General features: G+C 41.1%; 1 protein-coding gene across 2 annotated transcripts in view; it reads right to left on the bottom strand.

The window, feature by feature from the left end:
- Positions 1–21,327, bottom strand: part of slc8a4a (solute carrier family 8 member 4a) — a 41,718-nt gene extending 20,391 nt beyond the window's left edge. The window contains exons 1-4 of one of the 2 annotated variants that reach the window (XM_015031954.1): positions 20,385–21,327; positions 19,997–20,073; positions 14,822–16,235; positions 13,846–14,363 (exon numbers count right to left, since the gene is read on the bottom strand). In XM_015031954.1, the coding sequence (XP_014887440.1) occupies positions 13,846–14,363; positions 14,822–16,165 (1,862 nt within the window). In that variant the 5' untranslated portion in view covers positions 16,166–16,235; positions 19,997–20,073; positions 20,385–21,327. The remainder of the gene's footprint in view (positions 1–13,845; positions 14,364–14,821; positions 16,236–19,996; positions 20,074–20,384) is intronic. The other variant, XM_015031955.1, reaches the window with a different exon arrangement.
- Positions 21,328–26,638: the final 5,311 nt, after the last annotated feature.

The following is a 26,638-nucleotide window of genomic DNA, read 5'->3' as shown; positions in this document are numbered from 1 at the left end:
TTGTAGCTTTGTGTGTCATAAAGTTAAATATAAGAGTGAAAATAAAGCCAGTCATGTGGCAGAACTTTTTATTCAATATTTTACACTCACTATGTCACTAAAATCAGTCAGTCTGGTAAGGTTTTTAGCAAGCATGAGTCAACAATGGGGCACCCTACTATATAACCTACTGGGGAAGCATAATTTATAATTTCAGAGAGCTTTCCTTTAACATTTCTCGTCAAGTGTGTTAATCAAGTAATGAAGTCATGTTTTGCCTCCCAGGTCAGCCCCCTGTAGGTCCAGGCTGGGGGCCTGTTGCAACCCCCACACTACCTGTTGTTCCTTCTCTGATGTGATGTCACAAATATGTTATAATTGTGGGAGGAACTGTCTGATGTTGATTTCTAAATCAACACTGAACTGGATTGCTTTTTGTTTAACACTTTGGAACTCTTTAGTGAGTGTTAGGGAAACTAACACTAACACTCATGTTGTTGAATTAACACTGTTTTTTTTTAACATGCAACATTTACACTGGAAATCTAGCACTTTTGAATTTGCTGTGTATTCACGTGACGCCGCCATGCATTAACTTCAGATTTATTGGTTGTACATTCAGGACATGAATCTCATGTAAACTGGGCCATCACTTCATTCACACAGCTGAATAAATTGGTACAAATTCATGTATAAAACTATTACCAAAACCCCTCCATCAATATTCCCAACAATACTTTCATTTCAGTTCCAAGAGTTCGTTCATTATTAGGTCAAACCAACGTTTGGAACAACTTGAAAAAACACTAAAGTATTGACCTTTATCAACTCGATAAAAACCATGAAACATGACCAATGTACCTGCTTTTAAAACACTATCAGTATTATAATATGTCTAGTCAGTTTGAGTATGGCTGCATTTCTAATTTTTTCTCTGCTTTATGATATTCTTCTGTTTTCTGCTGTGTGATATCCTGATGTTTTGATGTTTTCTGAACGTTTTGGTTGAAAACAGGTTAAATAAAGGTTATATAGACATGAAATAAACCCACAGCATCTCCAAAGCGCTCTATTAGAAACCAGTTAGGGCTAATGGGAGCCTTACCCTCACTGGAGGACTCTTGAGTAAACTCCATTACGCATATGAGTGGCACATTACTGCCATCCTGCAACATTTTCCGACATGCCAAACAAATGCGTGACAACCTGCCTTAACTGGTGATCAAATCGGGTATTCTGCAGTGTCAGATGCAAAAAGGAAATGCTGGAGTGTTGTTTATTTAAAGCTGCGGCTCTTCTTTTACCATGGAAACGCAGGCAGTGTGACGGAGCATTTAGGTTTCAGAAAGGTTTTATGTAACAAGGCCTAATGAGTGATGGCTGCTGAGCAAAAATACAGTTTCAGGCAAACTCATTTGTGAAAACACAAAAAAAGAAAAAAGTTTTTGTTCAGTCTGGAATAATCTACTCAGGTTTCAGTAATTCAGTGGATGTAAATAATAATAAAAAAAATTAAACTACTGCTATTTTTTTACAAACAGAAAAACTATTTTGTAAACCACTACATGGCGTTTTAAACATAGTTATCAGTGAATAGTAAACCAATTAAGCTTTACCTGAAATATTATTGATTTTAATCATCCACTTGAGTCAAATATGTAGCTCAAAATTCAGATTTTATGAGTCATTTTAATTTACTGTATGAATTTATCTGATCATGCTGAGGCTCAGGTGTGCCGGCTTGAGAAACTTATGAATCAGTTCTGAGAACAGAAGTCGTTCCCAGGGAGAGCCGTGCTAGATAAAATAGCTGACTAACTGGAAAAATATTGACAGGTTAAATATCGATCGCCTTCATTTACTGAGAAGCAGAGGGTATTTTTTCGACAGAGAGTTTGGAATAACTTAAACACCAAAATCAACCAATCTCACAAAGTCTGACTGGCTGATTTTATTCCATTTTCTATGTATTGGCTCAGAAGCTACTGCTTTGAACAGTTTGGGTTTTAATTAAAGTATTGGTTTGGTTCATATTCACGCTGTGACTCGCTAAGGTCGATGTTCACCTGGAGAACATCGAGTCGATTTCCATACAAAATCCATCCCATCGTATCTCCCGTGGGTCTTAAAATCGGTGTTATTGGAAGTTGTGGAGCATTCCCTGCATTAAAGTTTAATGTGAGGTGTTTTGTTTCTGCATCTCCAGCCTGGTTGGATCCAGAAGGCCATGTCCTTAGGCTGACTCACAATATGCCTGAATAAATAATAAGCAAAAAAATAAATAAAAATAAAAATTAAAAAAAAGAAAAGCTGTTTTGTTTAATATGCAGAAAACCATTGGAAGCATCTTTTAGACTTATTTCATTCCACCTGTTTGGCACCAAGGACAGCATATTTCTGATTTTCTTTTTTTTCCATTAATTCATGGGAAAAATGATTTTTTCACTATGCAGAAATGAAAGCATGTATCATTTTAAAGATTTTACAGACCTTGGGGAAATGAGGAGCTTAACATCTCCAGGCTTATAGAAATACTTACTCTTGCGGTCAATTTCTTCTTCTTCTTCTCCTTCAGTTGTCTCGTAATGGTTGCATAGTTTTCCCATGGGGCAGTATTCTGAAAAACAATCTCCTCATCCATTTCCTGTTTCTGGCCATTTGTTTATATTTTTGTGTTGCCGTCCATTTCCTGTTTTCACACCACACTGCCTCCTGTTTTCTATCCTAACACTACGGCATGAAACCCATGATGAGATTCTGACTTTATAAGATTGATGCCACAAAGAGTTTTTCTGGCATGACAGCATCAAAACGTAACGCGGTCAACTTTTTATTTTTAAAATAAAATGGCGGCAACGGTTACTAAAAGCCAGGGATGTCAGACTCATTTTCGTTTTGGGCCAAATCAAGATCCTTAATGTTTTTAAAGGGCCGGTCGTGCCAGAATGTGTCGATAAAACCCATCAACCAACTGTTAAATAATAACAAATCTTTGCAGTTTTAGTAGTTCCTAAAATTAAACATCTTTTCACATCGTCCAGTCCCTCCAGGATTTAGTGATTTGTTTTTTTGGGATGGAACAATAAATTCACAAATTTTGTGGGGCTAATTTAGAAATATTCTCAAGGAATTTTAAAATATTGACGTTTATGTGTGACGTTAAATGTGACATTGCTGACCGTCACATCGATCACAGACCAATAACTTCACAGACTAATAACTTGACATCAAATAAGGCTGAGGCAGTGGGTCGTAAAAGTACAAAATACTCCCACCTACCGGTGGGAGTTAGTGGTCAGATAAACACAATGTTTCTCATAATTTTCTGGATCATTTTCAGTTATGTATTATCAAGAAGAAATGTGGGAATCTGTTGATTTTGACATGAATTTCCACAATCACAGGAAACTGGGAGGACTGGTTGATGTAATTTGGCACCTGGAGTCTTGAGGGCCACACAAGAAGCTACAGCGGGCCAGATTTGGCCCCCAGGCCTTGAGTTTGACACATGTGCTATAAGCAAAGTAATAATTATAATATCTTACGCTGATTTTTGTAAGAAACAGAAATCTGAGCGTCAAACACTGATAGTTAGCTCTTATGTAGATTACAGTCTGGGATTTTTAAAAATGTTTTTCCAACCCTAAGCATTTTTGAAGCAGCCGACTTGTCTTTTCCTCCATCCAGACTGGCAGCAACAGGTGGAGGAGGGGTAGTATAACTGAATATATTATGACCAAGATGCAGGAAGTTTTATTGAAGGCTTTTAAACTTCATGCCTGTTTGCTACGACTTTGAGAGGAAGCTAACAGCTAGTCAGACGTTTGTCCAGCTTAACTGTTTAAATGGACTAAAAATTTTCCTTTTTCCAGGTTTTGTAGTTATATTGAAAATCATTCCTACGGAGATCATAACCAGGACACAATAACCTGCACAAGCACATGAGAGGTTTCTGCACTTCGATATGTATTTTTCCAATCAGTGATTAGCATAATTAGCTATAGGACTATTCGACATTTCACGTTATCGCTCTGTTTATTTTACAGTAGTAATTGATCTGAGACCCCATTTTCGCGTTGTTATTAATAATAGATTAATTTCGGCAGCATAAATTCAGAGAAGCTGTTTGAGAGTAAAAAGAGTCATTTCGATTTAATGAACTGAGCCATTAAGACGAGGATCTCTCAGCAGAGCCGGAGCTCCCATCACTTTCTCCTGGAAAGGTCCAGCACCGACTCACGCTTCCTGTTTTCACGCTTCCTGTATTTTCATGCTTCCTGTATTTTCATGCTTCCTGTGTTTGTGGGAAGCTGCTCTCACTGTGGATGCGCCTCGCTTTGCAACCAGAGGGACAGATGTCAGAAAGTTTGCTTCTCCCTCTGTTCTTTAATTTCTTTAAATCAGGGCATGGTGCATGGCTGCTTTTTGAGATCTTCTTGCCTGCTTTGTGTCGTTATATGTTGACTCAGGTTAAGATTTATTTAATGCTCTAAATTACAGTAAAAAGAAACAAATCGTTGAGAGGACGACTACTTTTACGGTACCGTATTTGACGAATTTTAATATTTCTGAAAAGTTTATTTCATTAACTCAGATGACTAAGACACGTAATGTACACTTAAGGTGTTTTGAAGCCTTTATTTGTTTTAATTACAATTATTTTCCGCTCACAGGTGATTAAAACACGACGTTTAAGATTAGAAATTACACCAGACTGATGAAAGAAACATTTAAAACACAGAAATGTGGGCTTACTGAAAAGCATGTTTAATCCTCCTTAAGGATACTTATAATCTGACAAAAGAGCTTCATCAGGACACCTCTAATTTATGAATGACACAGCTAAATAATGATTTTAATCCGTTATTAAAGCTAGATCTATTAATCTGAGGAAGCCATATTTTTGTCAAGTGAAAAACATTCCTTTTTTCTTTTCACATTTTTGTGAATTTGCAGGGTAAAAATATCCAGCATGCTGCGGAAAACCCTGCATTTCATTTATCTGATTTGTAGGAGCTGCAGCCTCCGTCTTTTCAAGCCGTTGTTAAAGCTACAGAACATTTCCATCGAGACTTCACAGCTCTCACTTAAAGCATATCACATTTCCCTGTGCCCTGTTCATCTTTGCCTGCCAGTCTCCTGAAGCGCTGGGGTAGTTTCTGAGAAATTTGCATCGTAGTCCTGAGCTGTTGCATCGTGTCGCACACACAAACTGTCCTGTCTGAGCTTTGAGGCCTTGAACACTGCAGCCTGGTTGGCTCCATGTGGAAGCAGGAGTAAAACTGCCAAGGGTTCCTCACATTGCATAAGAGTCTGATAACATTAGATAGAAAAAAAAAGAGAGGGTACGCCTTATTTTTATATTATTTCTCTGGAATAACAGAAGGAAAAGAGAGATTCAGCAAAGATGTATCAGCTCTTTTCAGTAATTCAGAAAAGATGCTTCCTTAAACCTGAGCTGAATCTCTTTATTTCAGGCTCTTGTAAGGGCTGAGAACAGCAGAAGAACAGAATGGAGGAGATTATGAATAAATATAAATAATGTACTTAGCCATGATACTATGGAGTGAGCTTGAAAGGGCGAAGATCGGACAGTGACTCTAGTCCTGTAGTAATCATCAGCACTCGTTGTTTTATCACATCTGAACTGTGAGTGATTGAGATAATTACCAGTTTATAGCGACATTCAACGTCTTCTACTGCATTCAAGCGCAGTCACAAAATATCAATAAAATCTCTGAGTTTTATGCTGATTCACAAAGTTTGCAGAGTTAATCTGCTCATAAAGAAGAAAATCGCCAACTAATGTAGAGTTAATCAAAAGTGAAGTGATCAAAGCTTTTAATTCTAATCATTTAAATTCTTTTCAACAGAACGATGGCAAGAAAAATAAAATAATATTAAATATAGGTCAAATAGTTTTTTTATTTCAATGTTTTTTCTAGTTTTGTTTTGTTTTTTTGGTTGGTCTCTTGCTTTTATTAAATTTAAAAATCATGTATGAGCCGACCTTTGTCTATCTTCTGACTGTCTTCAGTCTTTTCAATGTGTAAAAAAGGAGCATTATGTGACTTTGGGGCTCAGCAGTGCCCCCTATCGGCCATACTTTTCACCTTACGCTGCACATTTTCACTGCACATTTATGACCAATTACACTAAAGATGCCACACACATTTTTGGGGGTTCATTGTCAAACTTTCCGTATACAAGACAAATAAGAAAAAAAAAACACAAGACGAAACCAGCACAGAAAAATATAAATAATATTTTAGTGTAGGATACAAGCTTATTATACCTTCACTTTGTTATTTCAATTTCCAGCTAAGTCTGACAGACTCATAAAATCAAATATAATCAAACTGTATTCATTAAATTATAATTACTTTAGAAAGACTGTGGAATATCAACACATATAGTGTATGTGTAATCAAACATGTCAGGTCAATCTCAGGTCATTCTGATTCGGCGGTAATGGAGGTTATTAGAAAGAGTTCTGTTGCCAAACAGCTAAAGAGTCATTTATAGTAAATCTAAGTCTTTTTTATCCTACGGTATCTTTTCCTTAAAGCCCTCTGGAGACACTGAGACGGCTGTAATTGATTGTTATCGAAAATGAGTTACTGGATAACTAACTTGCCGTATGAGGCCCAATCAGTCTTCTAGCTTCAATCTTTTAAATATATGAGCTTTATTACCTTTACATCCCCTCATTACTTCATTTATGATCCTTTAAGCGAATGATTTTGCAGAAGGATGGTGTTGTGCCTCAGTAACCTGGCACTGTGACATAATGTGAAATAATCATGTCTCCAAACAATAAAGCACCTGTATCCCTGCTGACGGTCTGCTAGCCTGCAGGCCATTATCAGTGGCGCTGTTCTGTCAGATCAGCATATGTTGTCTGATAGTCATACGCTTAGCTCAGACATGTATACGCTGTCATTACCATATGATTTTATTTAATCAGCAACATTGAATCATGACGTAGATAATCATATACTTTGTTATTAACATTTGTGTGGCATCCAGCTGCAGCCAGACCTGCTATAAATACACTTTGAAACCACGACAACGCATGTATATCCATCTAGTTATCACATTATGTCATATTATGACAATTTAATTACTTATTTTCGTCATAACTTGTTGCCTCTGCTGAATTGACAACTCCACTGACGGTCGGCCTTCTTAATGCGCATGCGCGGGCATGCTACTCACTGCATGTATGCTATCCTGACAGCGTATGGCTATCTGAGAGAACAGGGGCATTAAAAAATGTGTTGGCGATATTCAGTGGCGCACAAATCATACAAATAGATTAATAGTAAATTAATAAATATTATGAAGAGAAACCGCTTATTTTTTCAACATTAAAAACATTTGTTAGGATTGTGTAGGAAAAATGTTGATACCTTTTATACATTCAGTGTTTTGTGGTCAATATTATTCACCGTTTTATTAATGTGGGTTGCCAGTTTGGTTCAGGCTTCCTATCAAGTTATAAGAATGATAGAAAACTTCCTTACAAAATGCTTTAGACCTGCAGCCCATAGGCGGTTCTAGACACAGGCTAACAGTTAGCGTGGATGCTTTATTATTTTTGATACTTTAATTAAAAATGAGTTGTACAAGTTTATGTTATTGGGGGGGGGGGGCGATGACATGTAGTTGCACCCCTGGCCATGATGTTAGCTAAACTGAGATCACCGTGTTTTTGGACAAACATTCAATTATCTTTGTAGTTTTGCTGTGAAGATTCACAAAAAGATGAATTCAGAAGGCATTTGACCCAGTGTTGCATTTCTGCCTTGACATTGTGTTGGTCTGACAGAGTGAAGGGACTTTTTCCCCCGACTTTATTCCATTTCTCTGGGACTAGCGCTTAAAAGATTCACAGAAAAAGAGCCTCTGAAGTCTGACTTCAGCTTGAAGGCTTTTTAATAAATCAGCAGTCATTTCGGTGTATATTTCCCACTTTTCCTTCCATTGGTCTACACGTCAAAGAGCCGCAACCTTGTTTTCACGTCATCATTTTTGAATTAGTGGGAGGAAATGAACATGCGTTGTGACAGGCGGTGAAAAGCCTGAACTGATTGAACCTCACACGGCTGACGACCCAGTTAAAGGGACAGTTCAGGTTTTTGGTAGCGGGCTTTTGTTGAGAGGTTATGAAATGTAACTTAGCAAGTTTGCTTTGTGGGAAACACAGATTGGTTATTTTATTAATCAAACAAATCAGTGTTTTCCTCAGGCATTTATTACTATTTACAGTGAAGTTTATATAGAAAAAGAGGCTGTAGGTCTCTGAAATACCAGCCAGTTAAAAGTTATGTTTAGAAAGTTTTATATCTATGTTTAGTTTATGAAGCAGAAGTTATCCTGTGCTATCCTGTGGGTATTAGGGTGTTTCCTTAGGAAACACCCTAATATGTAAAAAAAAACAACAAAGTTTCAACAAGTCATATCAAAATAAATTTAAATATATCATCTAAAAAAATGTGCATAAAGGTGAAGCAAATAACTAGCATAGTAAACAAAACAAAAAGTCTTAAGAGTTGGTCATAAAGGATTAAAGGAACAGTATGGATTTTTTTTGTCCTGATCCAGAAGATATTTTTGTGTAAAAAATATGAAAAGAGAGTTAAAAATGAAGGAATCGCTGAGGTGAACCCAGAGATGAATGAGAAGACTAAATTTGATGGTTAGAGTCACTGTCAGCCGTTTGCCAACAGGAACAAAAGCTGCAAACTCTTAAAGACGACTCTTCTGGGAACAGGGAGCGTCTTTGTCACTAATATTCCACTGCATGAATGAAAACAAACTTTTCTCCTTCAGGTGATGATAGACGAAATGTCAGGGGATCGTGAATGCTAGCAGCAAACACACAAATGTGCTGAATACTTATTAAGATATTTCAGTTTGGATTAACTGTGAATCATATCTGTGCAAAGCTGTGCCACAAAGCTAAAAAGGAAATAAATAAATAAAATAAGTGTAGCGTAATTACCTGGAGAGTTAAAATTAGATTGCTTGGTGCACAAGCTAGAAGAATGGCAGTCTCACATTAGTGCTGCGTAAATGAAGCAGAGCTTTCCTTCTCCCTTAATGAGACTGGAAGGAAGATGATTTGTGAGCTGCGGAGCGGCTGCTGTGAACCTGTTAGTCAACGTTTACCGCACCGCTTCCATCTTATCCTGGCTGTCCGCGCATCCTTCAAAAGTCTTAAATCCACATATCTAAAATTAAAATGTCTTAAACTGAATTAAAAATGTGATTTAGTCTTCAATATGTTAATTACAGGACTTGAATTTATCTATTTAATCTTGTATGTGTAGTTTTTCTAATGGGACGGTCCAGTTTGGCAAAAGTTTGACTTTGTGGCGATTGAGGCTACCGCTAGCTAGCTGCTAATATACCCTTAATAACAAGCTGGTTAGCTATCCTGTTAGCATTTATCAGCAGTTGTACGTCGTTTGTTTTCACCACTGACTCGCTTCTGTTGCCAATCCATGCGAGGCTAGGTGCCTTTAAGCTAGGCACTATGGGGTTTTTTACGATGCTCGGTTGCGTAGAACAGGATCACCCAATCATCCACAACATTTAGAGTTTTTTCTGTCTTAGATTTCATTCAAGGTGACATTACAAAAGCTCTTAAAAAGTCTTAAATTTGACTTGTAGATCCCCTGTCATCTGTGTGCATCCAAAAGTGTTACTGATCGTGACTACGTCAGATGTGAGCAACAAAGAGCATCGTATCAGGATATTGGTTTCCCCCTTTTAAGAAGGGAAACAGCCTCAACTCTTTCATCTTTGGTTATGTAATTGCTCCGATTACCCACTTCAACCCTGACAGGAGCGAACGGGTTGCACATTGTGAGGTGGCAAACAAAACCAGATGCGAGCTTATCCTCGATACGGATCTTCCTGTAATCCGCAAGCGCGGAATCAAAACACTTTTCCATGTCCGCTTGTTTATTTCAGTTCGGAGGTTTGTGTTTGTACACCATAATCTAGTTACCACAGGGATGCATTTAGATGGCAAATATGATTCAACTGCATGCAGAGATTTTAAGCCGTTCCTCCTGGCTCTGTGTCAAAAGCTTAAAAACTTGGCTTCCTCCCCGTTTTTCTCTCCTGCGTGCTCAAACGTCGACTTGCACACAGAAAGGAGCGAGCGGAAAGCCTGAGACGCTGTAGCCGGCGCACACAAATACAGAGAGGATACAGAGGGCCCTAGAGGGCCGCTGCAGAGTGTCAGCTCTTTCTCCCGGTCGCTCAGGGAAATATTGGGTAAGAAAAGCCAGCTCTGTTTGAAACACGAACTCTGGCAGCCCGCAGAGCAGCAAGCGCCACAGACTCACTGCAGAGAAAGTGGCAAGTCTCTGTTGATAGTGAAACACCTGGACAATTAGCGGCAAAATGGAAATTCAACTGCAACTCGCGTTCTAGTTACAGCTTATTTTTCACTCCAACATGTAAAACTGAACCGTGTGACTGGTTGAAAACAACGCATGGAGAAATGGCAAAACCCCTGCCAGCATGCCTATGTGGGCCCCAAATGGAGAAAAGGAGGGCAGACTATATGGGTCCCATATGGGTTTGCCCATGTAGGGCTACAGCCCACATGGGCCCTACATGGGCCCTATATGGTGGTGGCCCACATGGGTTTGTCCATTTAGGGCCCATGTAGCGCCCATGTGGGCTGTGGCCCTACATGGGCAAACCCATGTGGGGCCATCGTGGAACCCACATACAAACCCATATGGGACCCATATATCAACCCTCCTTTCCCCCACATTGGGTCCCACCTAGGCATGTTGGCTGGGACCAAAGGAAGGAAGTTTTATTAAGTCCTATGTACTACAGCACGAACCCTTTGAAAACCTCTGCACGTCCACACACTTAACATTAATTAGTTTTTGATTCCCTGTTTGCCATTTTCCGAAGTGAAAACGAACACCATGTGGACTCTGACTTAAGCTCTTGCCTAATCACAATCCTGCACCCTGACGTTCAGCATGAAGGAGGCACAAACAGCCTCAGGTGGCGCGCAGAGATGAAGGCTTTTCATAGAAATGGGATCGGAAAATTAACTCAGCGCAAGTTGGTGGTGGGGGGGGGGCTTTACTCGATCTGCCTCTTGAGATCGGGGATCTTTAATCAAAGATTTCCACTCATGATCAAAGCGCCCTCGCCTTCGTGCTTCCCTTCCTTCACGTCGCCCTTTTAATCCGAGGAGCACGGGAAAAGCTTGCCGTCGCTTCGGCATTTTTCCCCCCCCTTACATCTGCAACTTGTATTCTTCTCATGAACTTCTTGTGGCAAACTGTCCTCCCTTGCCGGATCTCGCTCTCCGTCGTCATCTGAAGGAAGCATTACTCCTGTCATAAATTAGGCAGGACGCTTGAGTCTCTGTAAGCCCGATGATCTTGGTTCGGTAGTTGAGGATTTTATCCACAGCTCAGCTTCCTGTTTGATTGCAGACACACGTTGCCCGACTTTAATCTCTCATTGTTATACACTCCTGACTCATTATGTGCAGCCGTCTGCAGCGTGCTCAGAACTTGCGGGACTCTCTCGACCCCTCGTCAGCCGCTTTAATTGCCTCGGATGCTAAAGAAGTTCCCTTTAATTCGCCTTCGGAGTGGCGTTTTTGTTTGATGTTCGAGGTTTAAAGAAGTGGAATCAGCACACACACACACACACACACACACACACACACAAGCGCGGCCTTGATTGCAAATGAGAAGACAGAAGCAAACAGCCAAACATACAAAAGCGATCTGTTCGCATCTCACCTCCACTACTGCGAGGCAAAGTAGAGAAATTAGGTGAGCTCTCGCTTCTCTCTGACACCGTGTATTCACCTGCCTTCCCTCCCACTCGAGCCGGCCCACACCATCCACCTACACGCGGCCCCTGAAACTCTGCGCGCGCAGACGCGCTCCGTTCTTTCCTTTTGTCCTCCAGTGGAGCTGATACTCGTTCTGTGATGAGCTTGACATGGCGAGGGTTTTGTTTGTCTTTAAAATTAGTGGAGAAAAATAACCAGAGAGAGAGAGACCTCTGCTTGTGAAGTCATAAAGCAAATACAACCCACATGTAGTTACTATTAACACCAGATACATACCGGAGACAAAGAGTATCTATGGAGTACACTGTTGGTATGAAATGATTTTTATTTCAAAATCTCAGAATAATTAAAGGTTTTTTTAATTTACTTTCTTGAAATTGTGAATTTCACAAACATTAAAGGCTGCTTTCACACTGAAGGTTTTCCTTTTTTTTTTTTTTGCTGAAATCCATTTTTTATTGTGTGTGTGTGTGTGTGTGTGTGTGGTTGTTCATACTACTAATTAAACCCGACTGCAGTGAGACTTCTGTGTGAATGGTTTGTGTCCCCAAAGCGACCCACATGCACAGAAGAAGAACTTTGATGTCACACAGCGGCGCTCTGCTTACGGAAGTAATAACGGATGGAGTCGTTTATGGATCAATTCATAAAGTTTACTCGGCAACGAGAGCCGACAGTATCGTCTCAAAATCGTAATAGCGAGAAGAAAGCTAATAAAAATAAAGCGATGACCTTTGGGGAGCGATGACTGCAACTTCTGACCCAACCAGGAGTGGTGGGACTGCGATGTGATTCGCTCCAGTGTCACAGACATCTTTCATAAGATCATAATTTTAATTTTCAGCCATTTTTTTTACACCCTGATTTCCACGTCTGTCTTTTTATGGTGCATAATTATGACGCATGTCCCACAAAAATTACATAAAAATCAGATAAAATTTGCCATGCTAATTTTAGCTGCTATGAAAGTGTTACTATTCACATTACACGAGTCCCACACTGAATGCCACTCAGTGAGGAGGAAGCCACTGGTCCAAAAGCAGCAGGAAGAGATTACCGTTAGCAAATGTCCTCATTATTATGGAAAACAGAGCTCACATGAGAATCCAACAGCCAGAAATTTGCTGGAGGTCTGATTTTTCTAAAGGTGGAATTTGTAGCTGAAAAAGTGTGTGAGAGAAAAGTTGCCAACAAACCAGACGAAGCTAAATGTCTAGCTTACTACCATGAGAATCTTGTGGAAGGATATTCAAATTATTTGACCTTAATCATGCAGTTTCAACGTTATATCTACCAAATACAAATGAAATATACGTAAACCTATGAATCTGAAGAAAGCTAAAACAAAGTCTCTCTCGTTCTGACCTAATTTTTCCAAAATAGCAAATGTTTAGCTTGACTTAACGTCAGTGAGGGGAAAAAAGGCCAGTAATTTGATTTGAGCTGTGTCTTTGGGCCTGTGCGATCCTTTTCATCTGCCTCTGAGTCCTGTTGTTGGAAGAATCACACAGGTTTGCATCTCACACACCTGTTTGTGAAGCTTCCTCTGTCCCTTCCTCACTTTTCTTGATTTCCATCCTCGCTACTCTATCGCTCACATGCTCTCCCCTTTGTTTTCTGCAGGGGATCTACAGTGTAGCACCACAGCAAAACATCAGACGCTCAGCGCAAATCCCAACGGGCTACGTTTTTAATTCTCTCTATTCATTCACAGAGTGCTGTTCCTGTGCCTCTAATTCTCCTTCTTCTTCTCTTACATCTGCTACAATGTGTCATTATCTGCGGCTCAATTATATCCTCTTATCCTCCCACCTCTTCCCCCCCTGAAAGATCTAAATTTCTCCAAGCGAAGGTATCTGTGACTCATAAAAATAGCCCCTGCATCCGTTACCAGAATAGGCCGCGTACAATACTATGGAAGGACTGTTTAGCATAACCAATGTGTGGGCTGTGATGTTTAATCAAAGAGATGTGGAGCGTTTTTAAAAAACAATAAAGGAATTAGCGCTTACATGGTTTCGTCGTTCTGGAACTCCAGCTTGCCGGAAACCTCGTCGTAGTCCTCCCCTGCTTTGGCGGTGCCCTCGACGGTGTGGTAAGGCACGGCCACCTTCCCCCTGGCACCGGACGTCCTGTGCACCTTCACCTGCATGTTGCCGACGCTCTCGCTCACCCTGGTGGAGTTGCTCTCGAACGTGAAGATGCCGGCGTGGTCATCGTCGTAGATGGTGACGGTGGCAACGGGGGCGTTCCCCAGGGCCGCCTTGGGAGGGACGTGGGAGGAGATGCCGACCGTGCTGTTGCTGGACGTGATGGAGTTGGGCTCCAGGACGGAGACCTCGGCCCGGTGGACGATGCGGGGGTTGCTGAGGCGCACGTAGAAGTGCTCGTCCTCCTCGAAGATGTCGTCGTCTATGACGCCGACGGTGAAGTCTTTAGTCGTCTCGCCAGGCTTGAAGACCAACGTGCCCTCGGCAAACTCGTAGTCTGAGCCTGCAGTGGCTGTCGCATCCTCCGTCCGGTAGTCCACCTGTGTGCCACGGGTGAAGAGACTTCATTAAATATTTAGAGAGTGGAGCTTTAGCAAATTGCTGACTGGTTAATATTTCATAGCTTAAGTAGTTTGGGTTGGTTTTTATTTCACACTGAGGATTTGGAAGATTTTCACATTTACACAGCCTGGCAACAGTTTTCATACATTTGACCCTTACGATGTATTTCATTAGAATTTTAAGTGCCTAAGACAAAGTAGTGTATACATATGGCTTTATTTTATTATGTTTTGCAAATAAATATCTAAGAAGTGTGGCTGCATTGATTCCACCTTACCTGTCATGTCAAGTCAAGTTTATTTATGTCACATATTTGAGTAACAAGGCAGTTCATAGTGCTTTTCATGGTAAAAACACCATGTACATTCTCAATCCCAGGAACACCATCATCATTGAACTCAGGACAAGTTCAAGGTCACTGGGTTCTAGCTCTCACCTTAACTGTGCAGCCGGCCTCTCCTCCATGGCGGCTCACCGTCAGCTTCAAGGACCCGCAGTTCTCAAAGCACTGGTAGTGAGAGGGGTCGAACTGCAGGTAGATGGTGTTGGGATCTTCCTCCTGCCCGCTGGCCTCATGACAGCTCACCACTTTCCTGGCCTGGTCAGCCGCGTGCTTTTTCAGGATGTTCCCAGCTCCGATCATCATGCGCGTGGCCTGAATGCGATAGAAGGCCCGGCTCTTCTGCTGCTGCACCAGCACTTGGTAGTTGGCCATCTCAATCAGCTGCTCCATGTCTTTGTCTGGATGCCTCTGTTTTAGGTCCTTCAAGGTGCGCGCCATCTCCCGGCGGGCCTCTTCCTCTTGGTCCTGCTCGGCACTCATCCCTCCACCCTCCTCCACCCCCTCCAGCATCCCATCCAGAGCCTCCTTGTTGTGAAGGTGGGAGTTCGTGCCCTGTCCGTCCATCTCCAGGTCCATTTTGGTGAACATGGCATCACCTTCGGACTCGATGATGATGCCTCGGTTCTTGTCGGTGCGGTAGCGCTTGCTGACGTACTTGTAGAAGAGCAGGCGTCGGTCTGCGATCCAGGCTTGCAGCACGCAGAGAGGGAAGAAGAGGAAGGTGAGGACCGCCTCCCAGACCTCGACCTCCCCAGGAGAGAAGACAGACAGGATCAGGTACAGCCAGATGTAGGCGAACACGCTCCAGGCGGCAGTGACAAAAAACACCCGCAGGTGCTTTATCTTGCGGGTCTCGTTCTCTGGCACCACGTAGACACAAATGGCGATAATAATAAACATGTTGAACGCGGCGCTGCCCACAATGGTGCTGGGCCCCAGAGATCCAGCTTCAAAGTTGTGGCCGACCACTTCGATGACAGACAGCAGGATCTCTGGCGCCGAGGAGCCGAGAGCCATCAAGGTCAGGTTGGACACCGTTTCATTCCAGATGCGCACGGTGGTCGTTGTCGTTTCGCCGTTCGGCTTTTTGATGGTGATCTCCTTTTCCTGAGAGGTGATGACCTCGATGGAAGACATGAAACGATCCGCGATGATGGACATACCCAGGAACATGTATATGAGAGCCGCAAAGTAAACAATGGCGCGAGCCACCTTGTCACCAACCGCAGGGTTCTGGGGGTTCCACATGGGCAGCACCACGCCCTCTGAGCAGTTGTCCTCGCTGGAGCAGTTCTTCGGGGTGTCGCCGGCGTCTTCATGGCCGGAGCTGCCGTGGGAGAAATGAGTGACTCCTGGCTGAAGGACCAGCAAGAAGGTGATAAACATCCACGGGGCGATGGGTCGTGGTAAGCTCATGGTGCGTTTGTCTGAAGTCATGATCAGATTTGGAGTCTTCTAATGCTGGAGATCAAATTGTGTCACATTTGAGGGTTTGTGGAAGGTTCCTCTGCAAGAGAACAGAAAGAAAAGATTTAATATTGAAGGAGTGTTCTAGATCCAGTGCCTTAACAAAAGTTTTTATACTTTGAATGTAGGACTGGATGATATGGCTGAAAAACATACCACAATATAAGCATTTCATTTCAGTTGAGATGGATAATTACTGATTAGTTTATTGTTTTAAATATCTGAAATACTTCTGATGAGGTTGCATGACCTTTCCTGTTTAATCCAAAGTTTTCGCTCCGCATTGTTATTTTTAAGCAGTTTCGAGGCCAGGTGGCGAAACCTGAAACTGCTGCTGTGCAAGTTACTCAGCAACTTGTTGCTAGGTAACAAGGAGTGAGTGAGTTGGTTGATGCCACCAACTAACTCACTCAAACGTGAGAGTTTGAGCGGCTAAAGCCTTTCCTCTGCTTACATATCCCAGAATGCCATGCGGTTCTGGGGAAAATGGAAAAAAAAATTGAAAACAATGAATACTTTTCCTTCATTACTGTGCATTGGTCTATCAGATGAAATCCAACCACACAATAATTTGAAGTTTGTAGCAAAATGTGGATGAAGTTGCAGGCGAATAAAAGACATGAATCATAATCAGTTCTTTTTAGTTCTCTTCCTAAAATGACCTCTAAACAAAAAAAGTAGGCAAAAGCAATCAGAGCTGTGCACTTTTATATAAAACTGATGTGGGGATCCAACCGTTTGTTCAGTCCAAGCCTCTGGCAGCTACTTTTGGTTGACTCACAGGGTACTGAACAATCCAGTTAGACTCCTACACATATAATGTGTCCATTGTGTGCAGAGAAACTGCAAAAATGTTGCACTCTGCACCTGTAGTACAGAGGGGAAAAGTGACTAAGACCACTGCGTACGCTGTAGTCAGATGAAGATCCAGAAATAATCTTTCTTGGTATTAAGAGAAAGCAGGAAAAGAGCTCTGGTCCCTCGGTAAGCTCTTCTACATTATTATTTAAAAGAAAAACACTCCCGGTAGCTCATGAAAACTGCATGGGAAAGACTGCTTAATGCTAAAGCGTAGTAAACACCTCTAGTCCTGCGCTCTACATAGCCAATATCAGGGGAAGACCTTAAAATAATCCTTCAGTGGCTTTCGTGGCAGCTGGGTTTTAACAGCTTTGAGTGAACAATCCAGGCAGCAGCGCCGACACCACCCGGGGAATTAACATCTGCAGCGGCATGAGCGGCGAGAAACAGCCCAAGAAACGTCAATTAATTTAACCGGTGCCTCCGAATCAAAAATTTAAGACCACCTCCATCCCCAAAATAGGTTTCCCCCCATCAGCAGCAGGGGGAGATTCACGTTGCTTTACGTACAGCACAGGCTCTCATTGGCATGCAGCAGAGGAGAGCTGCATCCTGCACTCTGACCCGCCTAACAGGAGGAGCACGTTTCCCCATCGAGATTTCATTTCACGGGGCGAGGGGAGGGCAGGGAACACAGATGCACAAATTAAGCTGGAATTATTTATTTTTATTTTTTTAACTGCAGCTCATGAGGGAAATAAGCCGACTGTATTTGTGCATCCCAGTGTAACGGCTTAACAACACCTGTATGCTCATCGCAGTGAGCCAAATGCCAGCAGGGTTCGGCGCTGCAGATGGCAACAAAGCAAGTCGAACCGGCACAGTTCCCCCTGCTCGGCTGCAGATGCATAAAATAAAATGCAGTCCCTTTCATCTGGCACACAAGCCTGCACAAATGTGTGAGTGGGTGACGTTTCTATGGCAAAGGCAAGCTTTCCAACTGGTAGTGGTGCTGAAATCCACACACTTCTTTTGACTACGGTATCAAGCCACAGAGTCTGTGTGGTTCCTTCGTTGTTCTGCAGTGGATTTCTCGCAACAACAACAAAAAAACATGAACAAGTAGTAGCAGATAAATAAGATTCATCTCTTGTTTCACTGGAGTTTTGAAGTCAAAGAGTGAAATATTTAACCTTCTTCTCATTTCATTGATTATGTGGGAGAATACCAGTTAGAGGAGAATAGAAATATATTTTATTGTCCCACAGAGCTGCAGGACATTCGATTGCATCCTAAAGCAAAAGGTAAACGGAAGCAAGAAAAATGTAAAAAGAGAAAATAAGACTTATTGTAATGTATGTTACCAGAGTAAACTCTAGCTCTCTGTATTGAGGGGTTATAAAATTGACTTATTTTTTAAAAAAAGTATTCATCACTGCTGTTGAGCCCAGCAGGATGTTCCCTTAAGATTTCATAAAAAAATAAATAAAAACTCATGTCAGTTTTTAAAACAATAAAATGAACAGAAAAGTAGCACAGACCGAGTTAAACCGTGACGATTTAATCCTCTGACATTTTTCTTTCTGCCAAGCAGAGGTTCAAAGGTCAGCAAATAAACACTTGCACATAATGAGTCATTTTGATGCCTGCTTGCTCTTGTTTTGAGTCTGTCTGTGTAAGTGTGCACACACAGTCACGGTAAGAATCGAGAGTTCTCGCAAATGCCATGAAGGAAAATCACCAAGACGAAGGAAAAAAACAAAGGAGCTTTGACTAAATTAATGAATTTAGTTGGCGCCCCTGGTAAAGTTACATAAATATTGGTTTCGCAGGTTTTACTCAAGTTTATCGTGCAACACGTTGGAACTCACTTTGAGCAAAAAGTGGCAAAGTGGGGTCAGCAAGTCTCTGTCGCGCCACCTGGTTGCTTGGGAGGAGTTACAGAAAACAACTTCCTGTCCCAAACCAGGAGCATATGTGTGTTATTTGAGCCTCATCCCAATCAATTAGCAGCAAAACGTTGCAACTTTAAATAACAAAGAATCTCCCGATCTATTTACAATGTTACAAGAAACCATGAGGAAATTATATGCACTTAGCGGTTCGTTAAAAAATATTTGCCACTAAAATATGTTCATGTCCAAACAGATAAGCAAAGAGGAAGCCAAGATTTTAGAAAAAGATGATATAGTTGCAAAGTAAAAAAAAAAAGACTATAAATTCATCAAAACAGCTGGTTAGTTGTTGTTTTTGTCCAATTTCCATGTAGGATTTGCTTTTTGTGCGTTTGGAATGGATGGTTATCAGAGCCAGGCTAGTAGGACAAATATTTTTGTTTGAACCAGATTCACAAATTTGCCACACATTCAGATATTCAGTGCCATAAGGATTTTTGGTATCCATCCCCAGATTTATACCAGTCAATAGCTTTAAGTCTGCTTTGCTTGGCGCGTTCTTTAGTCTTCATGCTGTAATAGCAGCCAGTGACTGGATCTTCCAGACTCAGGCAACTTTATGCTACCATCACTGCAGACACAGTCAGTGCATTCAGGAAGTCTCCATCCACTCAGCACCAATTGGGTGGACCTCTGTTAAACTACATCAGTCACCTTTGTTCACTATGATTGATTTGTAAAATCAACAAAAAGGCCAAAACATCCAAGGGGGAGAATACTTTTTATTGGCACTGAGCCTCCCATAGAAAGCTGAAGAAAAAGGACGAAGTGGACGAACTAGAAGGCCTGTCCAAGACAAAAGGTCAAAGGTCCTTCTCTCTTTATGCTCCAACCTTCTGAAGTGTTACCAAGTTCTCTTCTATTGGCAGAAAATGGTTGTAACAAACACTGGCTTTTACATATACAAACAATTATTGCTTAGCATGTAATTTCTAGCGTCAGGAATAAAAAGATGGATTTAATACAGTTCGGGTTTCTTTTTTTAGAGGCATGGAATTTGCTTTATTCCTTGCATTATATTACATTTTATCACCACATTACTCACCTGGACGCAGTTGTCAGTTGAGTCAGCCCGGTGTAGAAGTTGTAGCCTCAGGAGATGAACTTCTCCCTCATGTTGCTCTGTGGAGACACAATTCATCTGTCATCAACAAATTGCGGAGAGTGTTGTACAAAAAAAATGTACAAGGAAGCAATCCACGTTAGTACAGAGTTTTAATGAGCTTATTTACATTAATAAATAAATGTCACCTGGGGGAACGAAAAAACACAAATAATAATACTGATAATGAAACGCACAGTTGCGTGTTGAAGACGGTTAAAAAAAAATAGAGTCAAACTACAAAGGAGAATGGAGATCAAGTGGATTGCTGATAATCCAAGCAGGAGAGAGCGGTCCGGTCGGTGCACACAGCTGTGGCACAGATACTCACAGAAAGCCCCGAAGCCCGACTGGATCCCGGTCTCACCGTGGCCACCCTGCACCACCTGAGCGCGGAGAGGCAGCCTGTGTGCCATCCACGCAGCGGGCTGGTGTGATGCTGCTGGCTTGTTGCGCTGGCGTCTTGGAAATGCCGCGTCGCTTCCCACTCCGTTTCCTCGATGTTTTCCTGACAGTTAACCCTACCTCAGCAAACTTAAGGCAGTCCGATCACTTCCCCTCACTGATTTGCTTTTTGAACCATCTTCCACCAAAGCTATTGCTTTTATTGTTATTATTTAATTTCTAAAGTAAAATAAAAATAAAAATAAATCAGCTTTCTTCTCTTTAGACTATAGGGGCGATTGTTGATGCGTAAAAATAATAAATTAAATTGCTGGGTCTATCCTCGTTCCCTCAGCTTCAACCAGAGAAAATTTCATGAGATTCGCCAGTTTACGAAAATAAAGACGAAAAACATTTTCTTTGGAAAGCCGGGGGAAAAAAAAAATCCTTCGCTCTTCTGTCTAAGCTGGTAACGCCAAAAAAAAGAAAGAAAGAAAGAAAGAAAGAAAGAAAGAAAGAAAGAAAGAAAGAAAGAAAAGAACCAAGGACCGCACATGAGAGTAGGCGTGAATGGATGGTGTAGAATCGAGAGGACGCAAAACGGCACGGAGCATGGATCAGGACAAGATGGACATCAAGCGGAGGGATGGTGGCAGACAGGGAGAGAAGTTGAGGTGCTGTGCAAAAAGGAAGAAGGCTCGCCTTACTCTTGCGGCGTGGGCAGCATTGGCATAAGAAGCGCGATGAGCGGAGAAGCGAGAGCTGTAACACTGCAGAAACAGGGGAGGAGACGTTCACAAGCGGCGCTACACGCACGGCTGGTCCTCCTGACTGCGCATCAGGAGTCCGGGATGAATGAATGGACAATTAGACTCCAAAAATCCACGCAATTGTACACTCATCATAGATATAGACCATAAAGGGAAGTTGGGTATATATATATATACACACACCAATGGCTTTTATTTGTTGTTTTGAGCCTTCCCGATGTTGATTTGTGTCTGCTGTGGGTGGTGGGGTGGCGGGTGTTTTAGTCTGGAGGGTTATATATAGCACAGAGAAAACGCAAAGTCTCAATTTCATCCTTAAATAGACTACTGGCCAAATGATCAAACTCACTCTCCAAAGTAAAAATGACTGAAACTGACCAGTTGTGTAACAAGACTAAACAATAATGGAGATTTAAAACAAATGTTATGCAGTTGAAATCATATTAAATTCATTACTTCATAGTTCCTATGAAGTTGGTGTTTTGTGCTGCCTGGAACCTAAAACACCATTAAATCCATCAGTGATTATTGACTAGATTGGTTTCTTGTTTTTGTTCTGTTTTGTTTTTCAGGTAAAGGGTTAAAAGGCACAATTAGTGGATTCAATTAAACACTGTTTAGCTGATTAGATTAATTATCTATTTTGTCCTGCAAAAAGTAAATCAAAGAAAATGTAAGAGGGAACTTAACCTTTCAATGTAGGATATATTTCTATGATAACAAAGATAAGTTACACGTCAAATAATCACTTGAGATTATTTCCTTACTGATTAAACAAGTTTGTTTATTAAAAGTTGGAGAGGTAAAATGTGTATTTATAGTGTATTTATTTAATTATTTGTTTAAGCTTTATGTTAAAATCATGTTTCTGAATGGATTCCTGACCAAGAGGCATCAACAAATACAACACAGAAAAAAAAATTATTGCAAGAAAGTTATATATTAGTAGGATCCTAAATTGTGTTTTGGTGTCTAAAAGTGAACAGAGAATCAGTTATGCAAACACAGACACCTCGAATTATGAAATAAGTAAAATATCTAGCCTAATGAATTGATAAGAAAAGATAAATTGAACTGGGATTTCTACTATAAGTCCGAGTTAGAAGAGGAATCAAAATAAAATGGTTAAAACAAGCCGTTCATTTTGGTTGGTGCAAGTTGGTTGTGCCACCAAGAGGGGAAACAAGAAACACTGTTAGCTTATATGGCTAACAGTGTTAGCTTGTGTGGCTAACAGTGTTAGCTTGTGTGGCTAACAGCGTTAGCTTGTGTGGCAGTGCAGAGACAGTTCCCACTGTGCTTATCAGTGCATATTGAGGTATATTTGGTGTTAGAACAATTAAAACAGGCAGTTTTAACCATTTTTGAAGGGAGTCTCATATATTTTGCAGGTGGTTAGGGTTTCTAACTCCAATGGTATTAAGTTTGATGCTTCCATATTAGCACGAAGGTAATGGAGACAAAACCCTGCATAAAACGAAGATGAAGGCAACTCCTCTTTCAAAATCTGTCTGGGAAGAACAAGGATGTGAAGATGATTGAAAAGAGTTTGTTTTTCTTTTAAAATATGGTATTTGGTGATATTTTAGCCAATTGTTTTCATGAGAAAATTGGGGAAATATGTGAAGTAGGGCTATAGACTCGTTAAAAGAAAGAGAAGTACAAGAGCAGGAGATTCCTCTACACCTGAGGAAGGAAGGAAGATAAGGGAGTGTTGTTGTTTTCTTTTTTTGTTAGAATTTCCAGAAAATAAAGTGATTAAAAGATGGTGGTAAACTAAAACAAAAATTATCATCAACAAATACCTTAAAATACTGTAAAACTTGGAACCATGACACTAAAAAAACAAACAAACCTCAAGAGAAGCGATATCCCTGTTGCATTTATTACAATAAACAAACATTTTCAACTGATTCCCAATGTCAGAATGTCAACATGCCTAAGAAAAATGTGTCAGTAATGGCTATTTATGGCTCTAAAAAGGTCACCAGGTTTTGTTAAGGTTTTATCATTACCATCCCCGAACGTGTGCGTCTTTAACCATCCACTTGTTCTCACTCGGAAAATATCCCGATCTACATCTTTAAAGCTGGAGTGGCAGCGACGCGAGCGATATTGCCGTCATTATAGACAGCGTTCATTTAGTTTTATAGGTGCATGATTGCCTGTTATGATTATGAGGGGCAGGCTTGACGGGATGATTGTGTCAAACCTTGGAGGGGAAATAAAAGAGATTAGATTGCGAGCCCGAGGACAGGGAGTGCCGGAGGAGCGGCTCGGCAGAGAGAAGTGCTCCTGCGGAGACGAGACAGTTTCGAACCGCATGCTGATGCTGGAGGAAAGGTTTGTACCGTCACCTGTGGCGATGCGTCTCCTCAACACGTCACACGCCGTTTAGAGGAGCAGGTAACTTGCAAACGCTCGTCTGCATCCAAATGCTCTTAGAGCGGTGTAGAGAAAACAAAACAAAACAACAACAAAATCTCTTCTCATCTCAGCAAAATCTCAATTTATTGAAAAACTAAATAGCTGCAGTGAAGCTGGCTCGTTCTGCTCGTAGGTGGGAGCAGATGGTGATGTATGTGCCTTTAGCTTCGGTGAACAGAAGGTGTTGCTCGGAGTAAACCGATGCAAATGGTTTTTACTGCCTCTTTGCAAGAAGGCAGTGAAATGACACCCCACTATATTCTCCAGCTTGTTTAAAATCTCTTCAGGCGACTTAAATAAATGTCACAGTCCATCACTGTAGTTTAGCTCCTCAGACCCACTCTAGCACTCAGCAGAGTTAGTAAAGCTTTCACAGCATGCATCCTGAGAGGTTGTGTCGGGTGAAGCCCCGTCAGAGGCGGACTCCTCAAGAAATGAGGTGCAGCTTGGATAAACACTGACAGGGAATTTACCGCATATTCTTCTTCAAAGGCTATAAATGATAAGCAGTAACATTTCAAAGCGTTAAAACAAATTAGTTTCAATCAAAAAAGTTTCCAAGCTTACGCCTCACAGAGCAGCCCTTCCCATGATTCCCCACACTCGGCTCCTTCAGACTAGCCGGCAGCAATTAGCAAACACCCGGTTGAGCTGCGCATCAGCCGAGCTACGCCTCGTCAAAACGTCGTTAAAAATGTAATAGAGGAGCGGTGTTGAGCTGACTTTCTGACGACGGGTTGCCAGAGAGAGCAGGAGTTTTTAAAGAGACAGAGAACCAAATTCAAGAAGTTAAATCATGACGCAGAGTAACTGAAGTTAACACAGTTACTGTTCCTTCAAAGTTCAGCAGTTTATGTAAGAGCATTTTTATTTTGTCAACCTGGTTTGGTCTCTCCAACCAATCAAATCTCATCTACTGTTGGGCAGTTTTCATAAAAACTAATAAATCTTCAAACCCAAGAAGATTTATTGCAGACCCAATAAATCCTGCAAACAGTCCCGGCTCGGGACTGTTTAACTCCAGTTGTTCAAAGCGGCGACTCTGTCTCTGCGAGTTCCTGCAGATATTTTTACCACCTAGTTGCCAGATGATGTTTTAAATGGGCCAATTAAAATATTATGAAGCAAAGGGCGCTCAGTCACTTTAGCAGAACACCCAACGACACAAACAATGAAGCTCAGCGCTGCAGCCTGAGCGGGATGTAATTGCACTGGTTGGAAACGCGGCTTAGATGAAATGCATTTCTTTCTGTATGTTGAGGAGGAGTCGTAAGGAATGGCTCCGTTTCAGCCCAGAGAGAAGTGACTCACATTTAGCAGTGACGCACGCTTAGATAAGACATAAAAGGCTAACAGTCTTTTAAGTTATTTAGAATGACAAACGACGCACTCACATGATTTTGATAAAAAATAAAAATAAAAATTAACAAATAAATATATATGTATATTGCAGCATTGTGGCAGATTAGACTGATTTGTTTTAAAAGTGTTTGTTGCTGGAAGATTGTGAAGATTGTCTGGCTGCTCCACTTGTTAGAAATGTTTGAATTATGTCACCAAACACACAGGCCCACCATGCGCCCACCGAGTTTTTGCAAAGCTGAGATTTTCTGCACAGTTTGCACCTCTCGTCCACAGACACAAGAGTTTTTGGCGAGAGAGACACATCCCACCGTCTGCATCGATGCAGATTTCGAAAGTGGCTTTCAAAATGTAAATAATGTCATAAAGAGCATTATAAGTAGAGTCAAATTTGATTGTTTATTTTTTTTTTATTCCAGTAATTTATGAATGAATTACAGAATTAAATCGGGGTAAAGTGGAGTTCTGTCTCGTGTCTATTTATTTAGAAGTTTTTCTCATCAACCGCCGAGTTATTAAACCTAAAATCACATTTAGGTTTAGAGTGACATTTTAATCGGACCAGCATGTTAAATTAATCGACTAAAAGGGTTTGATTCGTGCAATTCCGATAAAGATTTTTCTCCACTGAACACTGAGAAAAGTATCAATAAGCACGCCGTTTTTCATCAAGTGTAAATAAAGACATATGACCTACTTTTTCCAGATTGCTACTAATCAGAATTTCTTCTTTTTATGAGTATCAGTAGCCAATTATTACTTTAGTAATTTGAATATTTAGTGTACTTTTGTTGCGCATTTACATAAGAGTTTTCCTTCACCGGCCAACAGTTCACATGTCACAGTGTCTGAAAGCTTCACCAGTGGTGCAGACCGTGTCAAAGGGTAAAAAGATGGCAGGTAGTCTCACTGGAATAAAAAAAAAAGAAGAAGAAAAAAATATCACAGTAAACAGTCAACTTCGTTTAATATTATGAAGGAAAGAATCAGTGAATATTTGGAAGCTGGAGCAAATATTTAACTCAAATCATGGTAAGGCTGACAAACATCTTAAAGCTCCTACAGCCGATGAAAACGACGTTCCACAGCAGCAGAAACATTGTGAAAACACCTGATTTCTGGTTGGAGATCTTAAGAGCAACTAAGAAAGGTTTGTTTTTGTTGCTACGGCAACTGCTGCTACTACGGCGTATCCATGGTTTTCAAAGACGTGCTCATGACTATTGTGATGCTGAGCTATTTTTGATTCCTCTATAACTTTATATTAGTTCTCATTAGAGGCTGTTTGCGCTGTAAGAGGCTCTCAGCTGTTCAGGGCTAAAAAAAAAGAAAAAAAAAGGTTTTTGTCATTAACCTTTTAAATAAGATTTGATGGAGTTGCGCCCATAATGCCACCTGTAATAAGACAGAGTAATATAGGAATATCAGGGGAGATTAATTGAGGCGTTTTTGGCATTACAAAGCACTGCAGCAGTCGGTTAGGCCGCAGCTTTTACATGAAAGTCGGCTTACAAAAGCCGATTATGCAGTTGTAGTGACAGAGGCAGGCTTGTGAAGTTTTATAGCATCCTGTTAAACAAAAGTTTCTCCCCTGGCAGCATCATTCGAACAGATGCTCCAATAACTTATTGATAACAGCCTT

This window comes from Poecilia latipinna, unplaced genomic scaffold (assembly GCF_001443285.1).
Source record: "Poecilia latipinna isolate Pla-1442-1.1 unplaced genomic scaffold, P_latipinna-1.0 Scaffold225, whole genome shotgun sequence".
Taxonomy (NCBI): domain Eukaryota; kingdom Metazoa; phylum Chordata; class Actinopteri; order Cyprinodontiformes; family Poeciliidae; genus Poecilia; species Poecilia latipinna.
This window is presented reverse-complemented; position numbering and strand designations above follow the sequence as displayed.